We start from the raw sequence: 20,640 nt of genomic DNA on the forward strand, positions 1-20,640 counted from the left end.
GATATTTATTATGGTAGTTATTAATTTTATATTTTTTTAAATTTCCATATAAATGTTATGATATCTATCAATAATATCGGACAACATTTTATCTCTTTCTCTTACTTTTTATTCTATTTATTCTTCATTACTATTGTTATTTTATTTCTTTTTGATCGCAAGAGAGAGGAATTTTTCTACAACAATAGGACCATTATTAAAAACAAAAAAAAGGTGAACAAAAAATTCTTGAAAAAGCACTTAATACAGTAATTATCTTTGATAAAATTAGAATTGCGAAGTTCATAATAAACAATATTTTTTTAAAAATTCGATTTTTCATTAAATATTGGACCGATTTTACTCAAAATTTGTATTTTGCCATGTAATAATTGTATACCTTAAAATTCAATTCTTTCGACTATTAAATAAAATAATAAATATTTACTAAAAATGATTTTTTTTTGCACTGAATTATCGCAATATTTTGGACAAAAGAATTTTATAATTGTGTACAAAATTTTATCAATTCCATTAAAAAGTTCTCGAGATATAGTAAAGTAGGCAAAAAGTAAAATTATCATTAAGAGGTCCGAACTTTGGGCAGATCTCCTGACTAAAATATTGAGATTATATTTCCCAGATTGCGGCTACTCCCTATATTTTGGGTGTCAGAATCTCAAATCCGTCGAAAAAAAACTACGTTTATTCAGAGAAAGTCCTTGGTTTGATTTCGTATCTTAAAATATCGCCTGCTTTAATTTATTAGTATATTTGAGGTTACCCCTTTAAAACATTAAGATTGCGTCCTAGTAAGTGAAAATCCAATTAATAGATCAAAAGTTATTTAGCGTGTTCCGTTAATTTTTTTTCACACTGTGCATATGCACTATCAGGCACCTTACTGTCTTATTCAGTATTGTTCTAAGTGTTTAAATAATCTACTATACAGAATAGTAAAACGTAATTTAGAACGTATAAAATAAGTTCCATCTTAATCTTAAATAATTCCCAGACGATAAGCTGGGGTATTTTGTAAGGGGGCTTCCAAATTGCCAAGAAAAATGTTTCATTCTTGAACAATGTGAAAACAAAACCGTTAGCATTTAAACTTGAACAATGAACACTTAATGTTTATTTTACCTACATATATCCTTATTACCAAAACACAAAAACATCTGCATTTTAAATCTAAAATATAAATTTATGCAAACCACAGTTACGAAAATTTTTAATTAAAATTTAGAAAGCTGGGCTCCCAAATACATAAATTTTAATTGACACTTAACTTTATTACCTTGAAATACGCAACTGTAAATTCAAACGTTTGCCTTTAAACATATTAATATTATACAAACGATCTAACAGAAAAGCAATAAATTTGATTGCATTGAAAGGAGAAAACGGCGAGCGCGGACGATGAATTCTGCTTAGTTAATAAAAAAAAAATCGCTTTCAAAAATAAATCATTCTCAAACATGACTGAAATTTCTTATTTATTTGAAGAAGGAAAATGACGTTTGATATTTGCGGGAAATAATTCCGGTCTTTCTTAATACAAAGCAGTTTCGTATATGACAATTCTCAATATTTAAATAAAAATATGCATTCTTGTTGAAACGTTGATTAACATTTATCGTTTTAGCATATATATACTTTTAAAAGAATTAGTTTCCTCTTTCTTCTTAATTTCTATCGTCTGAATTTTAAATTCATTTTCAACATGGCAAATCAAACGTTTATATTTTTTCTAAAATTTTCTAACTTCAATCAACTTGTGACATTGCAGTTGCACATTGATTATTTAGACGATTTTGAAAACTACAGTTTGTTTCATATTAAAGTTTTAAAATGCAGGTAAATATCTTAATATATTCTTTATATAAGATTTTATGTTTTTTTCAAGTTAATTTTTCTTTCCATATCGAAAGATTTTAGCTGATTTCACTTTATGCAGCGATTTCGTTTCATATTTGTTAAATTGATTTTTCCATTAATGATGAATATAAGGCAATAATAATGGATATAAATAATTTCTTTAGTCAGAAAGTAAATATTTATTACTTCAATCGTTATATCTTAATTTTAGGTAATCAATGGAGAATTTGAAATTTTGATTTAAAAACGCCTAAAAAATACTTCACTACTGCTTTTTCTGGATCATTGTGCAGAAAAAATTCTATTCTGATAAAACATGAATTATTAAACTAACAGAATTAACTTTAACTTCTTGCGTTTACATACATATTAGCCACTTCTGATACATATAAACTCTTTGGACATGCTGAAGAAAAATATTAGTCACATTTCGTCGAATTTGAAACAATTTGATGAACAATTGCTACATTTTGATTTTAGCATTTTAGTCAGATTTACAGTCAAAAGAGAACCTTTTAATAGACATATGTTTTTAAAATTATATATATATATATATATATATATATATATATATATATATATATATATATATATATATATATATATATATATATATATATATATATATATATGAAATAATGCTTTAAACAAAAATATATCCATACATGGAGTTATAACATTTCTTTAATTTATTCCTGAATGCAAAAGATCACAACACTTTATCTTGTAGCAAAAGATATCGAAATTATGTATAAAAATTACGTATACGTACCTTTACAACGTGTCTTATTCTACGATTTAAGTAAAATCAAAATTGTGGGTAATTTGAATTAACACTCTTTATTTTCGCATGGCCATAATATTTAAAAATTTTCTTTTCTGTGTTCAAATAAAATTCGGAGGCAAAGTTTTATAAATTTATATTCTATTTTTAATGTATAATATTCAATTAATAATTTTTTAAGGGGTGGAATTTTCTTTCTATATCTGAAACGCTACGTCGAATGTTAAACTTTGCTAAGATGCCATCTGTTGGTTTTAGTCATAATAAAAAATAAAAATAATGTCAAAAATCTCCTTTTATTTAGGTTTTTAGAAATTGTCTCTGTCCAATATTCCTCCTATAATAATATAGGTGAAATTGTATAAATTATAGGATCTAATGGAAAAAGCTTATATATGGAATAAGCTTTTGCTTACTTAAGTTGCGCTTCTTTCCAAACAGAGTTTTTCTTAACCATGGGTATCCAATTTTTGACCGTTAAGGAATTTGTCGTTCAAAATACTGTCATTAAAAAAAAAAAATAAATAAATAAAAAAAAAAAACACTAGTTGTAAATGCAACAATTATATGCACACTTTTAAACTCTTAAGTAAGGCGAAAAAGAAAGATGATTGAGCTGGGAAGTATCGTTAGAGAATAGTCAAAATTTCTTCATTAATTATTGTAAGTAAAGTTTAAAACAATCTGAACAATATAAAAATAGGTCTACACGTTTTGGTAATGCATAAATAGGTTTTGTAATAGCTAACTTATTACATATTGGGATAGATCCTTTCAAAAAAGAAATAAAGAAAAACATTCACATTAGGGCTCACCAATTAATCTTAAAACGTATATGAATAAAAGGATTTCAAACTATGAATAATCACTATCGAGGTCAATAAAAATAAATGCGGGATTAAAATTATTTTAAACTACGTAATTTTGCTACGTAATTTTTAAACATTCATAATGCTATTTTTATTAGGGGCTTTCTATGGAAAAACTAGAATAATGTTCAATATTTAATAAATAATTCATGAGTTTTAAAAAAATTCATACTTTTTTATTACAGGGAATTGATTTTTAAGGAAATAAACTTGATTTCTTGTCCAGAAAATTTTGATGGACCTTATTTAACAGCTGTTGTAGATGTAAGTAAAATGACATTACACCCTCCAGTGTTTTTAGTCATTGAAATCACTGTAAGTTTTAGTGATTAAATCACTTCAGTTGGCAAATTTGATTTGAAGTTTGAATAATGAAAATAAAGACAAATTGTTTTTGATATATATATATTATAACATTTGGAAACAAATAAATTTTTTGTGTATTTCTCTGTTAAGATATGTTTTATTTACAATATTTCATCATTAAAAATTTGTTCCGGAAAAAAATGTTATTATTTTTAAACGAATTTTTATACAAATTACTTTAAAAATAAGTTGCCTGATGAATGAAATAAATTGTATAGTAATAAAAAGAAAATTATAAAAATTGACTATCATATTAACCTAATAACTTTTTGCTATGATTTCGTGCAAGACGTCGTATTTAAATCTGTGCGATGAAGCTGCAGGGCAGATTTAATATTTAGTATTGATGATATTTTGCTTCTTAGCTAAAAAAAAAAAGAAAAAAGAGACGTCATTTTGCTATTTCATCGTCAAATATTTCTACACCTATGAAAGATAAAGTATTTCAATTTAGTGCAAAATAAATTTTGATTCTTCAACTAAAAGGTACAGAAATGAAAACTGCAATTGATTGCAATCAGAGACATTCTGAGCAACGACTAGCCGTAATTTCGGGCTTTACTCAAAAGCTTTATTCAATTTTTAAAGAAAATTTAATTAAATGCTTAAAGAAAAGATAGTCGATATTAAATAAAGTTTCTAATGCATATTAATTTATTAAAATATATTTAACTCGGAATACAAACAGTTTTATAAAATCGCAAACTCAAACTAGTATTAATTATAATATTAGTAATAAATCAAATGTCATTTTAACGACGCATTAAATATTTCTCTTAAATATATTCCAAGTATTTTTTGTTGTTGTTGTAGAAAAGCATGTTTGGAGTACCATCATTTGAAAATATTTTAAGAGAAGTTGGAGTGTCCATTGTTCATTTGAAGGATACGACACTTGCTACAGTGCAAGAATGTCTTCAATATACTTGTACAGCAAAATTGTCCCTTTCATGGAATATTTTAGGAGATATGTTAGTTCAAGGTACGTATGTTTTTACAAAATGTGAGTAAGGAATTTAAAAATCAGAGAAATTGCAGTTATACTAAATTTTGTTTTCTAATTAGGTGGCGAATTTTTAACCTCCAATGAACCCATGAAAGCAGTTAGTGAGTTGCTTATTTTTGTTCTTTTACAGTTTTAATCGTTTCCACTAAAAAGAAAACACGTAAAAATTAATTAAAGAATATCCTTGAAAGAAATATTATTTATTTATAAAAGAAATCCTTTGTAAATATTTTTGGTAAAAAAGGGAGCACTTTAAGAATTTCACGAGAAACTTTCAAATCAATATAAAGTTTTAAATCCTACGATTTTTTAATAACTTTTCTGATAACTCATATCTTTTCATAACTAAACAATAAAAGTAACGAAGAGAAGGTTTTCTTGTTCTGGAAATCGTAAATTAAAAAGAAAATTATCTATCACAATAGAAGAAATAGTTTAGAAGCGCATAAATACACACTTCCATCTAAATATAATCTTTCCGAGACAGAAAAACATCCGATGACTCTGCACTTACACGCTCTGCACTTACATGCTTATATGAGAATTAGATTGATATGTTTACTTATAGTATCAAAGATGTTTATGTTATGCATGGTTTATACCTCATCAAAGAATACAGCTGTATGTATATAAGATTTTTTTTTATTTTTACATCCTCAGAAAAATCGATTCAAAGTTGAATCATTATAACGGTATCGGTGAATATTCACTTATTTATAAGGGGTTAAATTTAAACGCTTTTCCTGGGTTATCAAATTAAGAAGAATTCAAAATTACACCATATTAACGTTTCTATGAATTTGAACGATAATATGGCTTAGCACTCTCCTGAATTTCTAACATTATTGAGTTGGTTTAATTTATAGAATATTTTTAATAAAAATTTTTTAAATTCATGGTTAATGTATTTGTTAAATTTGAATTGAACCACAATTTTTTGTGATGTCAAAGTAAAGTTTGAATTATTTATGATTCAATATTCTGTATAAATATCGAAAATAACTTGTATTTACATTTGTAACTGAAAGCAGGGGAATATTTCTGTATTGAAGTAATTTTAATGAAGAGAAAAGTAATGTAAATTATTTATTTATCATAATTTATTAGCTTATGTTTAAACAAATTATAGAAATATTTTATATTTTAGAAATGGAGATATTTGTTGGAGCTGGGGAAATAAGTCTTTGTCTTCATCCTATGTGTATTAGAATACCACCTTTAAAAGTGAGTTGCATAGATTTTTCATTTAAAAAGAGCGGCAATAATGGTTAATTTATTCACTTATCACAAAATTTAAAATATAAATGTCATTGTTTATTCTTTAAAAAAGTTTTTTTTAAAATATATTTTTATTCTTACAGGAAATTAAGTACAAAAATGTACTGATTTGTTAGAGAAACATAGGAGGTTGTCAAAGCAACAGCATGAAGCCCCCCCCCATGTTAAACTCCAAACAAATATTCATCATTATTAATATACACGAAAGGAATAGTTTCATAACAAAATTAAAAGAGTGCTTGGAAGATTTTATTAGGGGGATCAGTAATTAATATTGTTTCGGCGCATTAAATATTTGTTAGTCTTAAAAACCAATTCATTTTTCCCCCGATCCGGCATTGAAAGGTTGCTGCAAACGAGGATGAATACATTATTGATAAAAAATAAAACCTTGATAATAAATATCAAATGCACCGAAACGATATTACTTTCCGGCTCCCCTAATATATTCGCATTTGTTGAATAAATTAACTATCAAAGAGAGTTTATGCATGCTCGCCCTTTATACAATGCAAATTTAATGCGCAAGAGATTCTTTTCAAAAAAATTTCATTTTTATCATAACGCAGAAGACAATAGAACTTTTAATAATTTTTTAAGTAAAACTGTACATCCTTTGCTGTCATTTGTTTGGAACTCTTAGTTAAAATAATAATTTTTTCTCTTATTTTCTTTCTTTATGCCGGTATCCGCTCAATTCCTAAACTGAAGTTCAAACGAAGATTGTTTCAAATTTAGATCATTATTCTTAATACCCAACCAAGTTTTATGATAAATTTATTTGAACAAAAATGTTGTAAAAAGCAGGTTATATTTACTAAAATGTTTTGTGGTCAAGTAACAAGTCCTACTACATTGATATAAATTTAAAAAAAATTTTTTTTTTGCTTATCATTATTACAGATGGAGCACCTTGTTAATACAGATACACTTGCTAATGCAAGATTTATAAAACTTGATGCAACTTGTCATGTATTACCAAGGTAAGAAACTCCTTTAAGAAATACTTAATTTTTATGTTACTGAAACGAGCTGGATTTTTGATTTTACATAATGCATTTCACAGCCTCAAACAAGCGAAAATTGTATCAGCCACAAGATATATTGGTGGAAAAAACATATTCAAAAATTACAGTGAACTACAAAAACATTGGAGACGCATGGTGAGAAAAGCTTTTCATTGGCGAGAAATTATTCTTATTTTGCTCTATAATTCAAAAAAAAAGAAAGAGAAAAAAATTTAAAATAAAACTCTTCGTTCATAATGATACCCAGCCAATGTTAAAATGCAACTTCGACATACTTTTTTTTTCTTTCTCAGAAGATAATGAACTGATTTCAATCGAAGTTTCCTATTTTGTCTTTCTTATTGAGTTCCAATAAGCAAAGTTAAATTCTGAAAAATTAAACAGTTTAAAAAAACAAGTAAATTAATTGTATTCATGAGGATTTGTTTTAACCTATATTTCCAACAAGATTAATTATTAATTAAGTTTTATTTTTGCTTCATTTTCGACATCACCATCAAGTTAAAGCATACACTAGATGCAATTTACCTTAAACTTAGAAAAAAAGAAAGAAAAAAATTAACATAACTATGGTTTTTTAGGAAATTCATATGAAACAAGCAACCTTTTTTTAAAAAAAGTTACTTTTGAGGCTTTCCACCCTGCTCGCTTCGCTCTCCAACCCCCGCAATTGTTTCTCCATCATTATTGTTTTTCCCTTACAAATTAATAAAAAAAAAATAATGTAAAAAATCTTAATGGCTCAAAGGGATCAGTTCAATATGATCATTAATTAATGTAGACGATACTTTAAATTATGAACTCAGTTGCAAAAGAGGACTTTCTCTGAATAATCATATCTTTTTCTCTTTCTTTTCAAAATATATGCATTCTTGTCACTTAAAAATAAGATGTGCAGTCGCAATCTGAAAAATATGAGACGATATTTTTTTGCAGGGCAGCAGTCGAAACTTTGAACCATTTAATGTTAATTTAGTTTTTTTTAGCTAAATATTATCAGAAAGTCGTATTTTTTAATTTTCATTTCTCAAGAACAGTTCGAATATTCAACTCAAATGTCTTATTCTGCCACTTAAAATTAGATTGATTAATATGAAAAAATTTGCGTACCTTACAATTTAAAAAGTTTTTGACCACTAATTGAATAAAACAGTAGAAAATAAATTTTCAAAATTTTTCTTTCTTTATGGAATTACGCTAGAATAATTAAGCTTAATAATTGTGTGTAAAAAACTTAAGATTCACTTAATGCTTTTAAGAGATGCAACGAAATGGGAAAAAAAATGAACAATATACAAATATGACTTGTTTGTAAGATTAAAGGAAAGTTTTCTAATATGAGACACTCTGTTTGAAGTTAAGATTAGAACATGGAAATTAGTATGATGTTTATTATCATTATATTTAATGTATGAGTGACCGGTGTAAATCATTAGGGATAGGCTAAATTTGCTAAACTCAAGAAAACTGCAGTGTTGAATAAAGCAAAATAACATGGATAAAGAAAAACAACGCAAACAGGGCACAAATAGAGGCAGAAGTTGGACATCTTACAGTTTCGGTTCTATAAACAAGACCCAGTCTATAGTGTCCATTTTTGTGTCTTTATTTTTGCTTTATGTACGCTGTTTTGCTTTATCTATTTTTAAGACAGAGTATAGTCTTTGTTCATTCAGTAACTTCTGCGTTATCGAAAAATAAATTAAATTGTTAACAAATCTGCAAATTCTAGAAAAAGATGTCGTATTATGCTGCACCAAAACTTAATAAAAAAGTTTTTATTGTTATAATATTGAACCACGATTATTTAAAACAATTTCAGGTCATAAAAGAATTTATAAAACACAAAAAAGTATTAACTCGCATTTGGCTAAAAATTCGAAGCACTTCAATGGCATTCCATAATAAGCTCAACTGAGGAAATTGATTCAAACAACATTTATGCTCGTACTAAAGCTCATACATGACTTCAATTTTCTCACTGATTTCAAGCCTTCCCATGTGTATTGGATAGCTTTTTGGTTAAGCTCACCATCTCTTTCGTCTACAATAGGACTGTCGCATGTTAGGTACCTTTTTTATTGGTAAACTTATTTGATATCAAGTAAAAGTTGTTTTCTTGCATTTCAGTACGGTTATCTTCTGCCAGAAGTAAAAGAAAACATTTGGTATCTTAATGTTTGCTTCAGAGCTCAGAATTCTACAAGTTATACGTATCCTTTTAAAAGTTTTTCCTCAATTATCGATAACTCTGGAAAATTATTTTGTAAAAAAATAATGATTCTATAAGTAAAATGATAAATGAATCTAATATGCATTAAGATGGCAGTAATAAATTACAGAAAATTTCACTTAATAACCAAAAGGATGCGCTCAATATTGTTCTCTACAAACAGTGGAATTTTTATTTATTTACATTCTCTTTAATTTTAGGATCTATAAGCGACCGATTAAGTTATTGAACTCCATTGTTGATTCGTGGTTACTTTTTAACTATGCTTTAACAATTTTTTTTCCACGTATTATTTTCCACGTATTTCCACTATTTAAGAAAATGCTTATTATATAAGAAAAATGTTTCGATGAACATTATTTTTTATTTATTACAATATTTAGTTTTAATAAGTAATTGTTATACAATTTTATAAATGGCAACTTTATAGGGATCAAGAGAGCTCATATTTTAAAAATTTGTAAATTTTAAACATTATATGTGTGCTTTTAACTGTTCATAAGTTTACCATTCTTAACAAATGCTCTTCAGTGACAGATAATGCATGTTTATATGATGTCAATTTTTAAATAGTTTATGCATAAGTATCTTTATGATACAGTAATTATTTAATAATTAGTTTTAAAACTAAACTTTTTTGATTATCAGTGTGTTATAATTTGCCATAATAAGTTATTTTCTTAACTTTGAAAGATATCCCGAGTTTTGTGTCAAACCGTATGATGCAATTCAAGTACCTAGAGTTGATCCACGTTCTTCCCTGGTTTGTTTCGTAAAAGATTTTTGTAAAAATATTGGAAATATTTGTGGAGAAAAATGCAAAATTATTGAATGTAAAGCTTCCTTTCCTTCCCTTGATATGTATCCAGCTATCGCTATAAGAGAGGTAAGACCTTTCATTATCATCCAATATTTATTATTTAAACGCTGCAGATAAAAAATAACAATTATGATTGAATTTTAAAGAATCTTTCATTTCAATTTAATAAGGGAAATTATATTTCAAAATACTAACAATTTACGACTTAATAAAATTTCTTTCAAAAAATGGTTAAATAACAAATTATGTAATTGTTATTTTACCATATTTTATCATAAAAGTCAAATTATCATAAAAAAGATGGTATTCAATCTGTTAACTGTCAGAAAAATTATTAATTGACTGTTTTCGCCAACTAGCCCCACAGCCAATGAAAATCGAGTGCATGTTCTTCGAAAGCTGAAAGCTAGGCTAGGTCAAGTGATTAAGTTAACGATTTCATATTTTTATTTTCCATCATCAAATTATTAACATAACAGCAAATGACTAATTATCTTAATAAAGATGAAGCGATAGTGAAGCTTATGAAAAACTACTTATTTCCTTTAATTTAGGTGCACACAAGAGGGCTAATTTGTCAATCTCATGACTGGCTTAACTGATGTTCGAATTCCAGCGTTGACACTACAATATTTATACCATTCCTTCCATACACGAGGAGTTTCTAGTGCTCTGCATAACCCTGGACTTTTGGAATACGAAATCTTTCTCTCGCATAGCACCACCACAGAGCTCCTTAACAAAAAAGACAAGCATTTCTCATGTCTCGTGATAGATGGCACCACTAGACACATTCCACGGCTCACTTGATAAACAACTCAATCGCTACCTAATTCCAATCTCTACAAACTAACGAAAAGCCTAACATAATCTAACTCTTATGTTCACTTGAATTTAATTTTAACGGTTTTAAAACTTTGATAGTCGTAAATGGTTACAAAATCAAACTGTAAGCTGTTTCAAATTCGAGAAAGACAAAAAAAAAAAAAACATTCTTTATTGTGAATTTTATGGTTAAATGGATGGATAGACTGTCACCGGTTATTTTACATTAATTTTCGAATAAAAATTCTAATAGTGTATCTAAAACATTTTCCCCTCATGCTTCCGGAAGCTTAAATTCTCACTTGATCGGTTTTTGTCAACACATTTTGATAATACAATAAATAATTTTTCTATCCCCTTTCTTAACAAAACAATATTACATAAAAATTTTTTTGATAAATTTTTTTAATAAAGAGTTATTTTCTCAATGAAAATTAATACTTTTTTATGGAACAATATATTATTTTTTGAGATAGAAATTTTTCGATAAACAGAGAGGTAAAAATCATTCATTCATTTCTATTTCGTTGAATAAAAATCCCCCGTCGAATGCTATTGATTTCACTTAATTGACTACCATTGAGCATTTCAAGCATAAATATTTAAAAAAATGATATTTGTAGTTTAAAAAAATTATTAATTATTTTTTTTAATTTTCTGGTTCAAAAATTATGAAACTCGGATCAGTATAAATAAAGATCTCCGACTTGCGGGGAAAAAAACCAATTCAAAAGAAAAAAATTTAAATAAAGAAATTTTCTGTTTTTCGGTATTTATACTACTTAGTTACTGGATTAGAGATATTGTTAACACCGAAAACAATGCACTATTTCTAATTCTGCAGACTTTTAACTGCAGGCTTTAATGCATGACTTTAATGCATGATGATCAATCTCTTCAGTTTAAAGTTAAACTTTTCAAAAGATTTAAATCCATATAATTCTTTTAAAAATAATTTTAAATTATATTTTTCATTTTTACAGAATGTAGCAGAAAACACAAGTTACACGTTTCGCCCCTTCTAATTCTTTTGCCTCTTTTTTTTAATCAAATTACAACGACGATTATAACACAAAACAAGTGCAATTTTCAAGTGAATCATATGTTTAATTTTTAGTTAATTTAGTATTTATATGCTTTTAGGACATGAAACCCAGACCTGGAACTACTTTTGCAATGAACTCAACTACTTATTACCGAAAAAGTGAAAAAATAAAAGCTTCTTCAACTTCAGCATATAATCCTTCAGTGCTTCAAAAAAGTCCAAATAATCATTGTTATAAAAAAGATTTAGCCGCATTTCAAAAAGATCAAGTGAAAGCAACCATTTCCATTTCTAAATCGTGCCAACCCGGAGAAAATAATTCAAGTAAATATCATGAGAATTCTAAAGAAAAAAAGCAAATTGATGAGAAAAAAGCTTTTATTAATTGCAATGATAAAAGTTCATCAAATTCCAAAGCGTCTTCAAAATATGCACCAAATTTTTCACGAAAAATTCCTGAGAAGAAGTTATTACAAATGAAGCTTACAGAATGTTTAAATAAAGAAAAGAGATTTGCGCCAACATTTTTTCCAATTTGGAAAAAACCCTGCCATACATTTTTAAATAGTGATAAAGATGGAAGTATTAAAAAATCTAAATCGATGAAAAGTGGTATCGATAAAAAAAACGTATTGTCTTCAAAGAAAACTAAGAAAACTTCTGAAAAAATAAAACAAAAAGGAAGGAAATGATTTGATTCAATAAGCTATAATTTTTAATGGATCAAAACAAGATAGACAATTACTTTACTATATGCTACCATTCATGCTTTATATACATAGATAGATTTTAAGGAAACGTCTATGAAAGTTAGGAAATATTACTAATACTTATGTATGTCGTATAGATCTCATTTGAAATTTTAAATGTCTTTTTTTGAATGAGGAACGTTCTTTCGTCACATATTTCTTGCATTTAATTAAAAAGACTGATAATAAGAAAAAGTTTAATTTAATTATTGCATATAACAAAATGTTTCAATCCCAATTATGTCGCAATTTACATTTTATTAGATGCTTTACCTTTTCAAATTTATCCCTCTATTTAATTTAATTAATATTTTTTTCCATTTTACAAACCTCCTTTATAAAGAATCATAACCTACCTTCTTTATATTGTAGTTTGAATCGTAAAATATAAAGAAAAAAACCCACAGATTTGTCATTAGACATGTTTGGAACTTATTTGGAAATATGATTAACATTATTGAAGGTTCACGAATATTAAAATAAAAATTCTATTAAAAACATTTATTGTAATAAACATTACATATTTGAAAAGGGACTCGGTATTTTTTTTTGAAAATTGTCTACTTTGCTCTATAATACTTATCAAATGTGAAATATAATTGTTATTTCATTGCCAATACATTCTTATTTTTCTATTTATATAATCTATCCATAATTTTATTAATTTTTAAAAATATATATATTAGTATCATTTTTGTAGTATAAGTTACACTCACAAAACAGCACTTAAACAACTAAAAAAAGATTCCATTTTGACAAAAATCACCAAAACAATATGGGACCAAAGAACGGCACCAAAAGGGGGAAGGGGAAAAAAGAAAAAGTTTACTTTAACGAAGTTTACCCTAATAATGGTACATAAGGAAATAGTTAATATTAAAGTCTATAATATCGCTTTAAAGTATACAAGTAGTTGAAAAGTATGAATTTCCGATATTACCTAAAAATTTTGATAATATTATTTCTTTGTTAATAACAATGCTCTGCATTTAATAGATTAATGATGCTTAATGCATTCTTCTTAATAATACTTAATATTTATTTGTTAAAAATACTTAATATTTCTGGCTTATGCTTGAGTGATGCAGACATAATGTTGCTAATGTCAATTTCACCCGACAGATTAATAATGTGAACATTCATATGTTTTGATTAATATGTAATCAAAAAATATGTTCGGACATCTAGAAGTTTAATTAGAGCAGTCATTTTGCAGCCCTGCAGGATGCAGCATCTACCATCTAGCATTTCACATTTCATTTCAAGCATGAAAAATATTCCAGAGCATTAAATAAAACTTATGTACTCAGCTTAATATACTTAGCTTATACTCAGCTTATATTTGAGTTAAGACAGTTTATTTTAAGAATGCTGCATGTAAAGCAAGTAGATGACACGTTAACTAATTCTGGCAATCGAAATTATAGCAACGGCAGTTATTTAAAAAAAATTTTTTTTTTGCTGTTTATTTAGATTATAAAATCTTGTTTTATATTAATTATTAACTTTTAATGTTTATTACTGTAACACACGTGTTTCCATACAACGCATAAAATGGATTCAATTTTTACGAAGATTTATAACATTGCTATGCTATTTTTAGTAACCAAAATAACAGTACTTCAGTGAAAACAACATTTCAATATTCATTGATCTAAGATCTCAAGAAGAAAAAAAAAGTGTACTTTCAATTTCAACGTAATAACATAATGATGTAACAAAAACTCTTAAGCTGATTAGATTATGTTACGTAATAAAGCGTCAAAAAACTTTCACTTACAAAAAAGATAAGGGTAAAAAACGAAATGGAATTTTTTTCCCGAGGGTGCATATTCCTTCATTTGCTATAAGACCGCTACAGAGAGTGAAATACCTTGCCAGCAATAATGGGGGTAATTAGGAATATTTCTATTACCGTTTCTCAACCTAATTCGCCACTGATACCCTTCGTAGTACCCCCACTGTTTCGTCAGGAGGGTTAAGAAATAATGTCACGAATTTTTACTTCCTCAAAATTCGCAGGGGGATTCCTAGATGGCATCTAATTATAGCATGGATGCATGCAATCAGATTGACACAATGTTAAGTTTGAATTAATTATGAAGAAGCGTGAATGGTAAAACCTGATTCTATAATCAAGGATCTACCTAACGATGAACCGAGGTATAAATATCGGGGAGTCAGACAAGAATCATCATTCCTGCTCAGGCGATAATTACAACACTTTGTAGTGTTTTTAGGAATAGCTATTAAAGGTAAGTTACTTTTATTTTTCAGCACTCATAATTTGGAGCTTTGGTGTATAATAAATTGGGATAATTAGTTCTTTTTACATTTTACTAGGCCATTTGTTTTGTTAACTTTATATACTTTGTAACAGTAGCTTCTACACTTTGCTTTGACTATTATTTGATTTTTTTGGATAACTGAGTCGATTTATTGGACAACTGACAAGCTGCTGTTGGGACTGTTATTGTCTTTGAATGCTGATGCATAAGAAGGCAAGAGAAAATTAGCAATGAAGTTTTTACAACTTTCAAATTGTTGCTTTAAAATTAATTTTTAAATAAATGAAAGACTTAATTTTATTTTAATTTGCACAAAAATTAATGTCCAAAATTAAAAGTAATTTCAAATATCAAGCAGTTATAAAATCGTTTGACTAATGAATTGTACTCTTTTACTAAATTTAATAGATTTTTCTATTTTTAATAAAATATGCAATATTAAAATAATTTTGGATAATAATTTAGGTACTTTTCCTACCAGGCATAAGAGAAAAGTCGTCAGAGACCTCCACCAAAATTTCTTTACAATTTCTTCTATTTAATTTTTTAAACATATAAGCATTAAATAAAATTTAAAAAAATTTAAATTAGATAGAAAAAAATGGTTGAATTTTCTTGCACCGGCTAACAGAAAAGTATTACAATTTGCTGCAGTAGAGCGAAACATGAGCCCAATTTGAAAGTCTATTTAAAAATATTTCTTTTAAAAAACATAGCTGCGTTTTTTATTTGTCAAGAATAAAACAGCTTTAAACTCCATCTGAAAAAAGAAAATTAAGTAGAATTGAGGGTTTCGGAAAAAAAACCTTTACCGTTGTACTATGAGAATTAACCATTTGGGATGATAATAAAATCAATAACAATTAAATATGATAAATAATTAATTTATCAAAATTAATTATTATTAATTTATTAAAATAAGTAATAAATTATGATAAATAAAATATGAGTAATAAATATTTGTATCATTTTACAATAGGAATATGAAGAAATCAAATATTGTGGCTATTTTGCTTTTTTCTGCTTTACTCCTGAGTGTGACTGTAGTTGAAGAAGCTCATGCTTTAAAAAAGAAACTCATTAAGGCTCTACTGGTGACGAAATTGTTGCAAGGGAAAAAGTTGATTGTGTTGCCCATTCCTCTGCTCTTACCGTAAGTGCAAATATTTTCTTAATTAACAAAATTATTTGTACCCTCTTTGTTTGCAATTTCACTAGGACTTTTTTGAAATTTAATTACAACAATGTGTACTTTTTATAGAAGTGGTAGATGACCAGATTATCCCTAATGAGATATATTTTTCAGATTTAGTCTTAAATTAAATAAATTGAAACTCGATTTTGATGATTTGCTTATAACTAGTCTTGACGGATTGTGTGACAAGCTTTAATTATTCATGGAGTAGTTTAACAAATTCATTCATGCAATATTTTAACTACGTAAAAATGTGCATCCTCAAGCACAAACACGTTTTTCCAGAAAATAACTCAAGCTTTTTATTTTTTAATGGATTTATTCCACATTTAAAATATGGAGTGAATTTAGACCAGCACACGAAATTTCCATTCGCCAGCTCGCCATTAGCGACCTAATATTAAAGGCTGGCGAGTAGCATTTGTTTAGTAACATGCTGCGTTTCAAATCAGACTATCCATATTTTTCATAGAGATGTTAGTTTTAATTTGAAAACTATTTAAGAGAGAGCCAGGATGCCTCTTGGGATAGAGTGTTCGCCTTCCAATAAGGTGAACCGGGTTCGAAACTCAACGACGGCTGGTCGATACGAATTTCGCAGCAGGCTCTCACCGACCACAGCGCTGAGATAAAATATCCTCAGTGATAGACGGATCATGGGTTACAGTATGTGGGTTAGTTTTTATCAAAAAATCCTCCATAAAGGGAATTCTTTCCCAATACTTGATCCCGGAGTTCCCTTGTTTTCTGGATTAGGTTCAAAATTACAAGGCTACGTAGTTGAACATTGGTAGTAGTAAGCTCAAAAATTGTGTCTGCTGTTCAACGACTGTTATAAAGTAAAACACCCCCTTCCCCAACAGAGTTTTATAACCGGGTTGAAATTGATGTATGGTATTTTAGTGTCGAATGGTAGTAATATACTACTATAAATTATTAAAAAGTATGGAAACATTTCTGATGTTTTAATATTTTTCGTATTTTAATAACTTTTAATGATATGTGAATAACATTGGAACCGTGTAATTCTTTTTCTTAACTAATAGTCATTTTTTAGTCATAAACTAGTTTTAGTCTTCCATTTTCAACTTTTTCATTTTTTTATGGTTTTGGTATTCAATTATTTCTTTATACTAAATCTGTTATCATTTTAAAAATTATTTATATTTTTCGGGAAAATAGGGGTGAGAAAATTTTTCAGTCTGAATCTACTTTAGTCTTAGTCTACTTTAAAACTGAAATTTCATGCTTATTTATACAATTATTCTCAACTAGAAAATAAGTAAAAGATTTTGGTTAAATGTAAAACTAGATTACTTAAAGAAATCTTAAGAAAAAATTAGGATAAAAAATGGTGAAAACATACAAAGTTGCAAGGCTCTACAATTTTTACATAATGTTATGCAACTTCAAAAGTGAAAATCTGAAACGTAGAATAAATCTATTGAATAGTTTTCAAGAAATAAACTGCAAAAGTAAAAAAATTTGTTTCTCAGGAATTATTTGTTCTAGTAGTCAGGAATAAACAATTATGTTCAATTTTAAAAAATTTCTCATTTTTCCTTTTAAATAAAATTTCTTTTGATAGTCACTCAAAACATAAAATAAATATAAATATATGTAAATATATATTAGAAATTTTATTTTGAAAAGTGTTATCATTAGTATAGAAGTTTTAGAAATAGGTGACAACATCTTTTGATTCGCGTAATGAGTTCTAGAGCCATGATAAAAAGCAGAAAAAGAAAGGATATTATTACGGGATCCAAACTTTCAACCAATTTTTTTGACAAATAATGGGGACATATAATTGCGACCACCCCCATACTTTGAGATTCAAGCAATAAAAACCTATCAAAATTTTTTTTCCAGAGAAAATACTATTTGGGCTTGATTTGTAACTGAAACTAAATTTTTGATTTTTTAATTAGCATATATAAGATAATTCCTTCGAATAATTAAGTTCGTTTGTTGAAGCTTTTTTTCAGAAGTTAAAAAAAGGGCCATAAATTAAGCACCTTAAACCTTAAAACTTCTATTCAAACAAATACTATAATGCTGAAAATAATTGCCAGTACTTAAAAATGAACAAATAGCTTATATATTAATAATTGCCAATTTGGAGAGATTGTTTTTCCTTACATGAAAATCATTAAAATTTAGGAGTTTTAATAAATTTCTCTTAAGATTTATTTGCTAATTTTAGAGCTCGAGCAAAGCTGCATTGATACAACTTTTCAAACAAAAAATTGACAAAATTGTGGCAACAAAATTACAAAACTTTAACAAAATTGTGGATTTTTGTCTCATTGACATTTTTGTACTAATTTCTTGATTAGTATAGATCACCATTTTCATATTTATTACTATTAGCTTAAAATAACTGTTATAATTTCACAACAGAAATAAAAATATCATGAGTAGCAAAAAAGCGTTATTTTATAAGACGACAGGTGCTTTTGAGCAACAGCCTAAATACTACATTTTACATCAGTAAGTAAAAATTTTACTCTTAGATAAGTCATCCAAAGTATCTCACTTATTGTTCAACTGATTTTTACAAAAAATAAGTAGATAAAATTTCAAAAATATAACTGAATATGATCTGAAAATCTATGAAAATGTTATTTTTATGTTGTATTAAACTCTGCAAAGTAACACATTTTTTTAAATTGTTAAACAAAGAAATATTAGAATGCATTATAAATATAGTCAATAAAATAGAATAAAAGTCTAACAAAAATATTTTTTCCTTAGAGTTATCTTTGGACAAACAAGTTTTATTATTGTTGGCAAATTTCTTTTAATTTGCTTTGATAGTTTCAGAGCTATGCTGCAACAAGCAAATAATAAAACTAAACCATCATTATGATGCTCAAACTTTCGAAAACAGAATCGCAGTGAACAGAATAGAATATTTCCAGGTTCTAATCCCAGCGGTTGCTGGTTGTTACGAATTCTGCTACCGACTCCAGCGCTGTCACAAACTATCCTTAATGATAGAAGGGGATAATGAGTTAAAATCCATTTGCCTTTCGGTTAACCAGGGGAGGTTTTCCTCTTCATGTGACGCATATGTGGATTAGTTCCATCATAAGGTCGTCCACGAAGGTTAGTATGTTTCACTGCTTGATTCAGGTATTCCCTCTACTTCTGGGTCAGGTTCAAAATTACAAGGCTATGGAGTGTGAATTGAACATTGAGAGTAAACTCTAAATTGGATCTGTTGGTCAACGCATATATATATATATATATATATATATATATATATATATATATATATATATATATATATATATATATATATATATATATATATATATATATATATATATATATATATATATATATATATATATATATATATATATTATTCACAGCTAACTCCATGCGAATACTGAAGATGGCAAAAATTTAAAGGGAAGTTTTAAAAAAATTATGCTGGATTTTTGAGTCTTATGTCCATTTTAAAAAAAGATTATGATATACAATCGCATGCCTGTCAAATGTATTGAATGCTAGTTTTTTTTACATTGATTCTTATTTTAATTAATTTATGAGAATTAATTAGAAATATATATTTATTTTTTAGATTAAAAGAAGAGCATCACCATTTTTATCCAGCACCACCAGAATATCCTCACTATTAAAAGATATCTGACATAGCATTTTTTGACTGTATATTACATTGTATATATTGCATTAATAAAAAAAAATATAATTTAAGCAAAATTTGTGGTGGTTTTGTACTTCAGTAATTGTATGCAAACGTATATTTTTTGTGAACTTAGTTATAAATATATGATGCTTAATATTCGAAAAAATTTTGTAACTTCCTCTAATTTTCGATTCCCTAGTCTGAACATGTATTTTTCGGTATGTAATCCGACGCATAGATATTAAAAAATTATCTATTAAAAAATTATTTATGAAGCATATTTGAAAAAAAATTATCTTTGCCATTGATATAAAGTTAAAATTTAAAAAAGCTAAAGCAAAAAAAAAAAAAAAAAAAAGAAGAAGAAAAAAAAGGGTTTTCTTTTTAGTAAATATTTTTGGAAGCATTGAAATTAAAATTACAAAATTAATCAGAGGACAAAATTTATCAAACTGTTTCTTCGCTTTCGGGTTTTATATACTTCAAAGAGATTTGCATTCATTTTTCTCGAACCGATTTCCCTTTTTTTATCTAATTGCTTAATTTTTATAAACGTAACAATTGGAAAGCCGAAATTTAACATCTCAGAAATGTTTGGAATCAGCATGTAAAAAAGTTTTATAGTCAAACTCAGAACAC

The 20,640-nt window shown here is 26.9% G+C and overlaps 1 protein-coding gene and 1 long non-coding RNA gene across 2 annotated transcripts; both read left to right on the forward strand.

The window, feature by feature from the left end:
- Positions 1-1,665: 1,665 nt before the first annotated feature.
- On the forward strand, positions 1,666-13,055 carry LOC107450222 (uncharacterized protein C18orf63). Its single transcript, XM_043049901.3, has 10 exons — positions 1,666-1,836; positions 3,696-3,774; positions 4,690-4,858; positions 4,942-4,983; positions 6,030-6,106; positions 7,064-7,143; positions 7,227-7,323; positions 9,319-9,401; positions 10,115-10,307; positions 12,210-13,055. Exons 1-10 carry the CDS (start codon positions 1,703-1,705, stop codon positions 12,801-12,803), a joined length of 1,548 nt encoding a protein of 515 aa, XP_042905835.2. The 5' UTR covers positions 1,666-1,702; the 3' UTR covers positions 12,804-13,055.
- A 1,553-nt stretch (positions 13,056-14,608) lies between these two features.
- LOC147806155 (uncharacterized) lies at positions 14,609-20,069 on the forward strand. Its single transcript, XR_015428553.1, has 3 exons — positions 14,609-15,115; positions 16,128-16,301; positions 19,936-20,069. It is a non-coding gene; the product is annotated as an uncharacterized LOC147806155 (long non-coding RNA).
- Positions 20,070-20,640: the final 571 nt, after the last annotated feature.

This window comes from Parasteatoda tepidariorum, chromosome 8, assembly GCF_982258835.1.
Source record: "Parasteatoda tepidariorum strain Cologne lab strain chromosome 8, Ptep-v5.0, whole genome shotgun sequence".
Taxonomy (NCBI): Eukaryota; Metazoa; Arthropoda; class Arachnida; order Araneae; family Theridiidae; genus Parasteatoda; species Parasteatoda tepidariorum.

Excerpts from the sequence above, each read along its gene's own strand:
- LOC107450222 (XM_043049901.3), top strand. The coding sequence starts at position 1,703 with ATGGCAAATCAAACGTTTATATTTTTTCTAAAATTTTCTAACTTCAAT. Across the intron at positions 4,984-6,029 it reads TGAACCCATGAAAGCAGTTA|AAATGGAGATATTTGTTGGA; the intron begins GTGAGTTGCTTA and ends TTTATATTTTAG. Across the intron at positions 7,324-9,318 it reads AAAAACATTGGAGACGCATG|TACGGTTATCTTCTGCCAGA; the intron begins GTGAGAAAAGCT and ends CTTGCATTTCAG.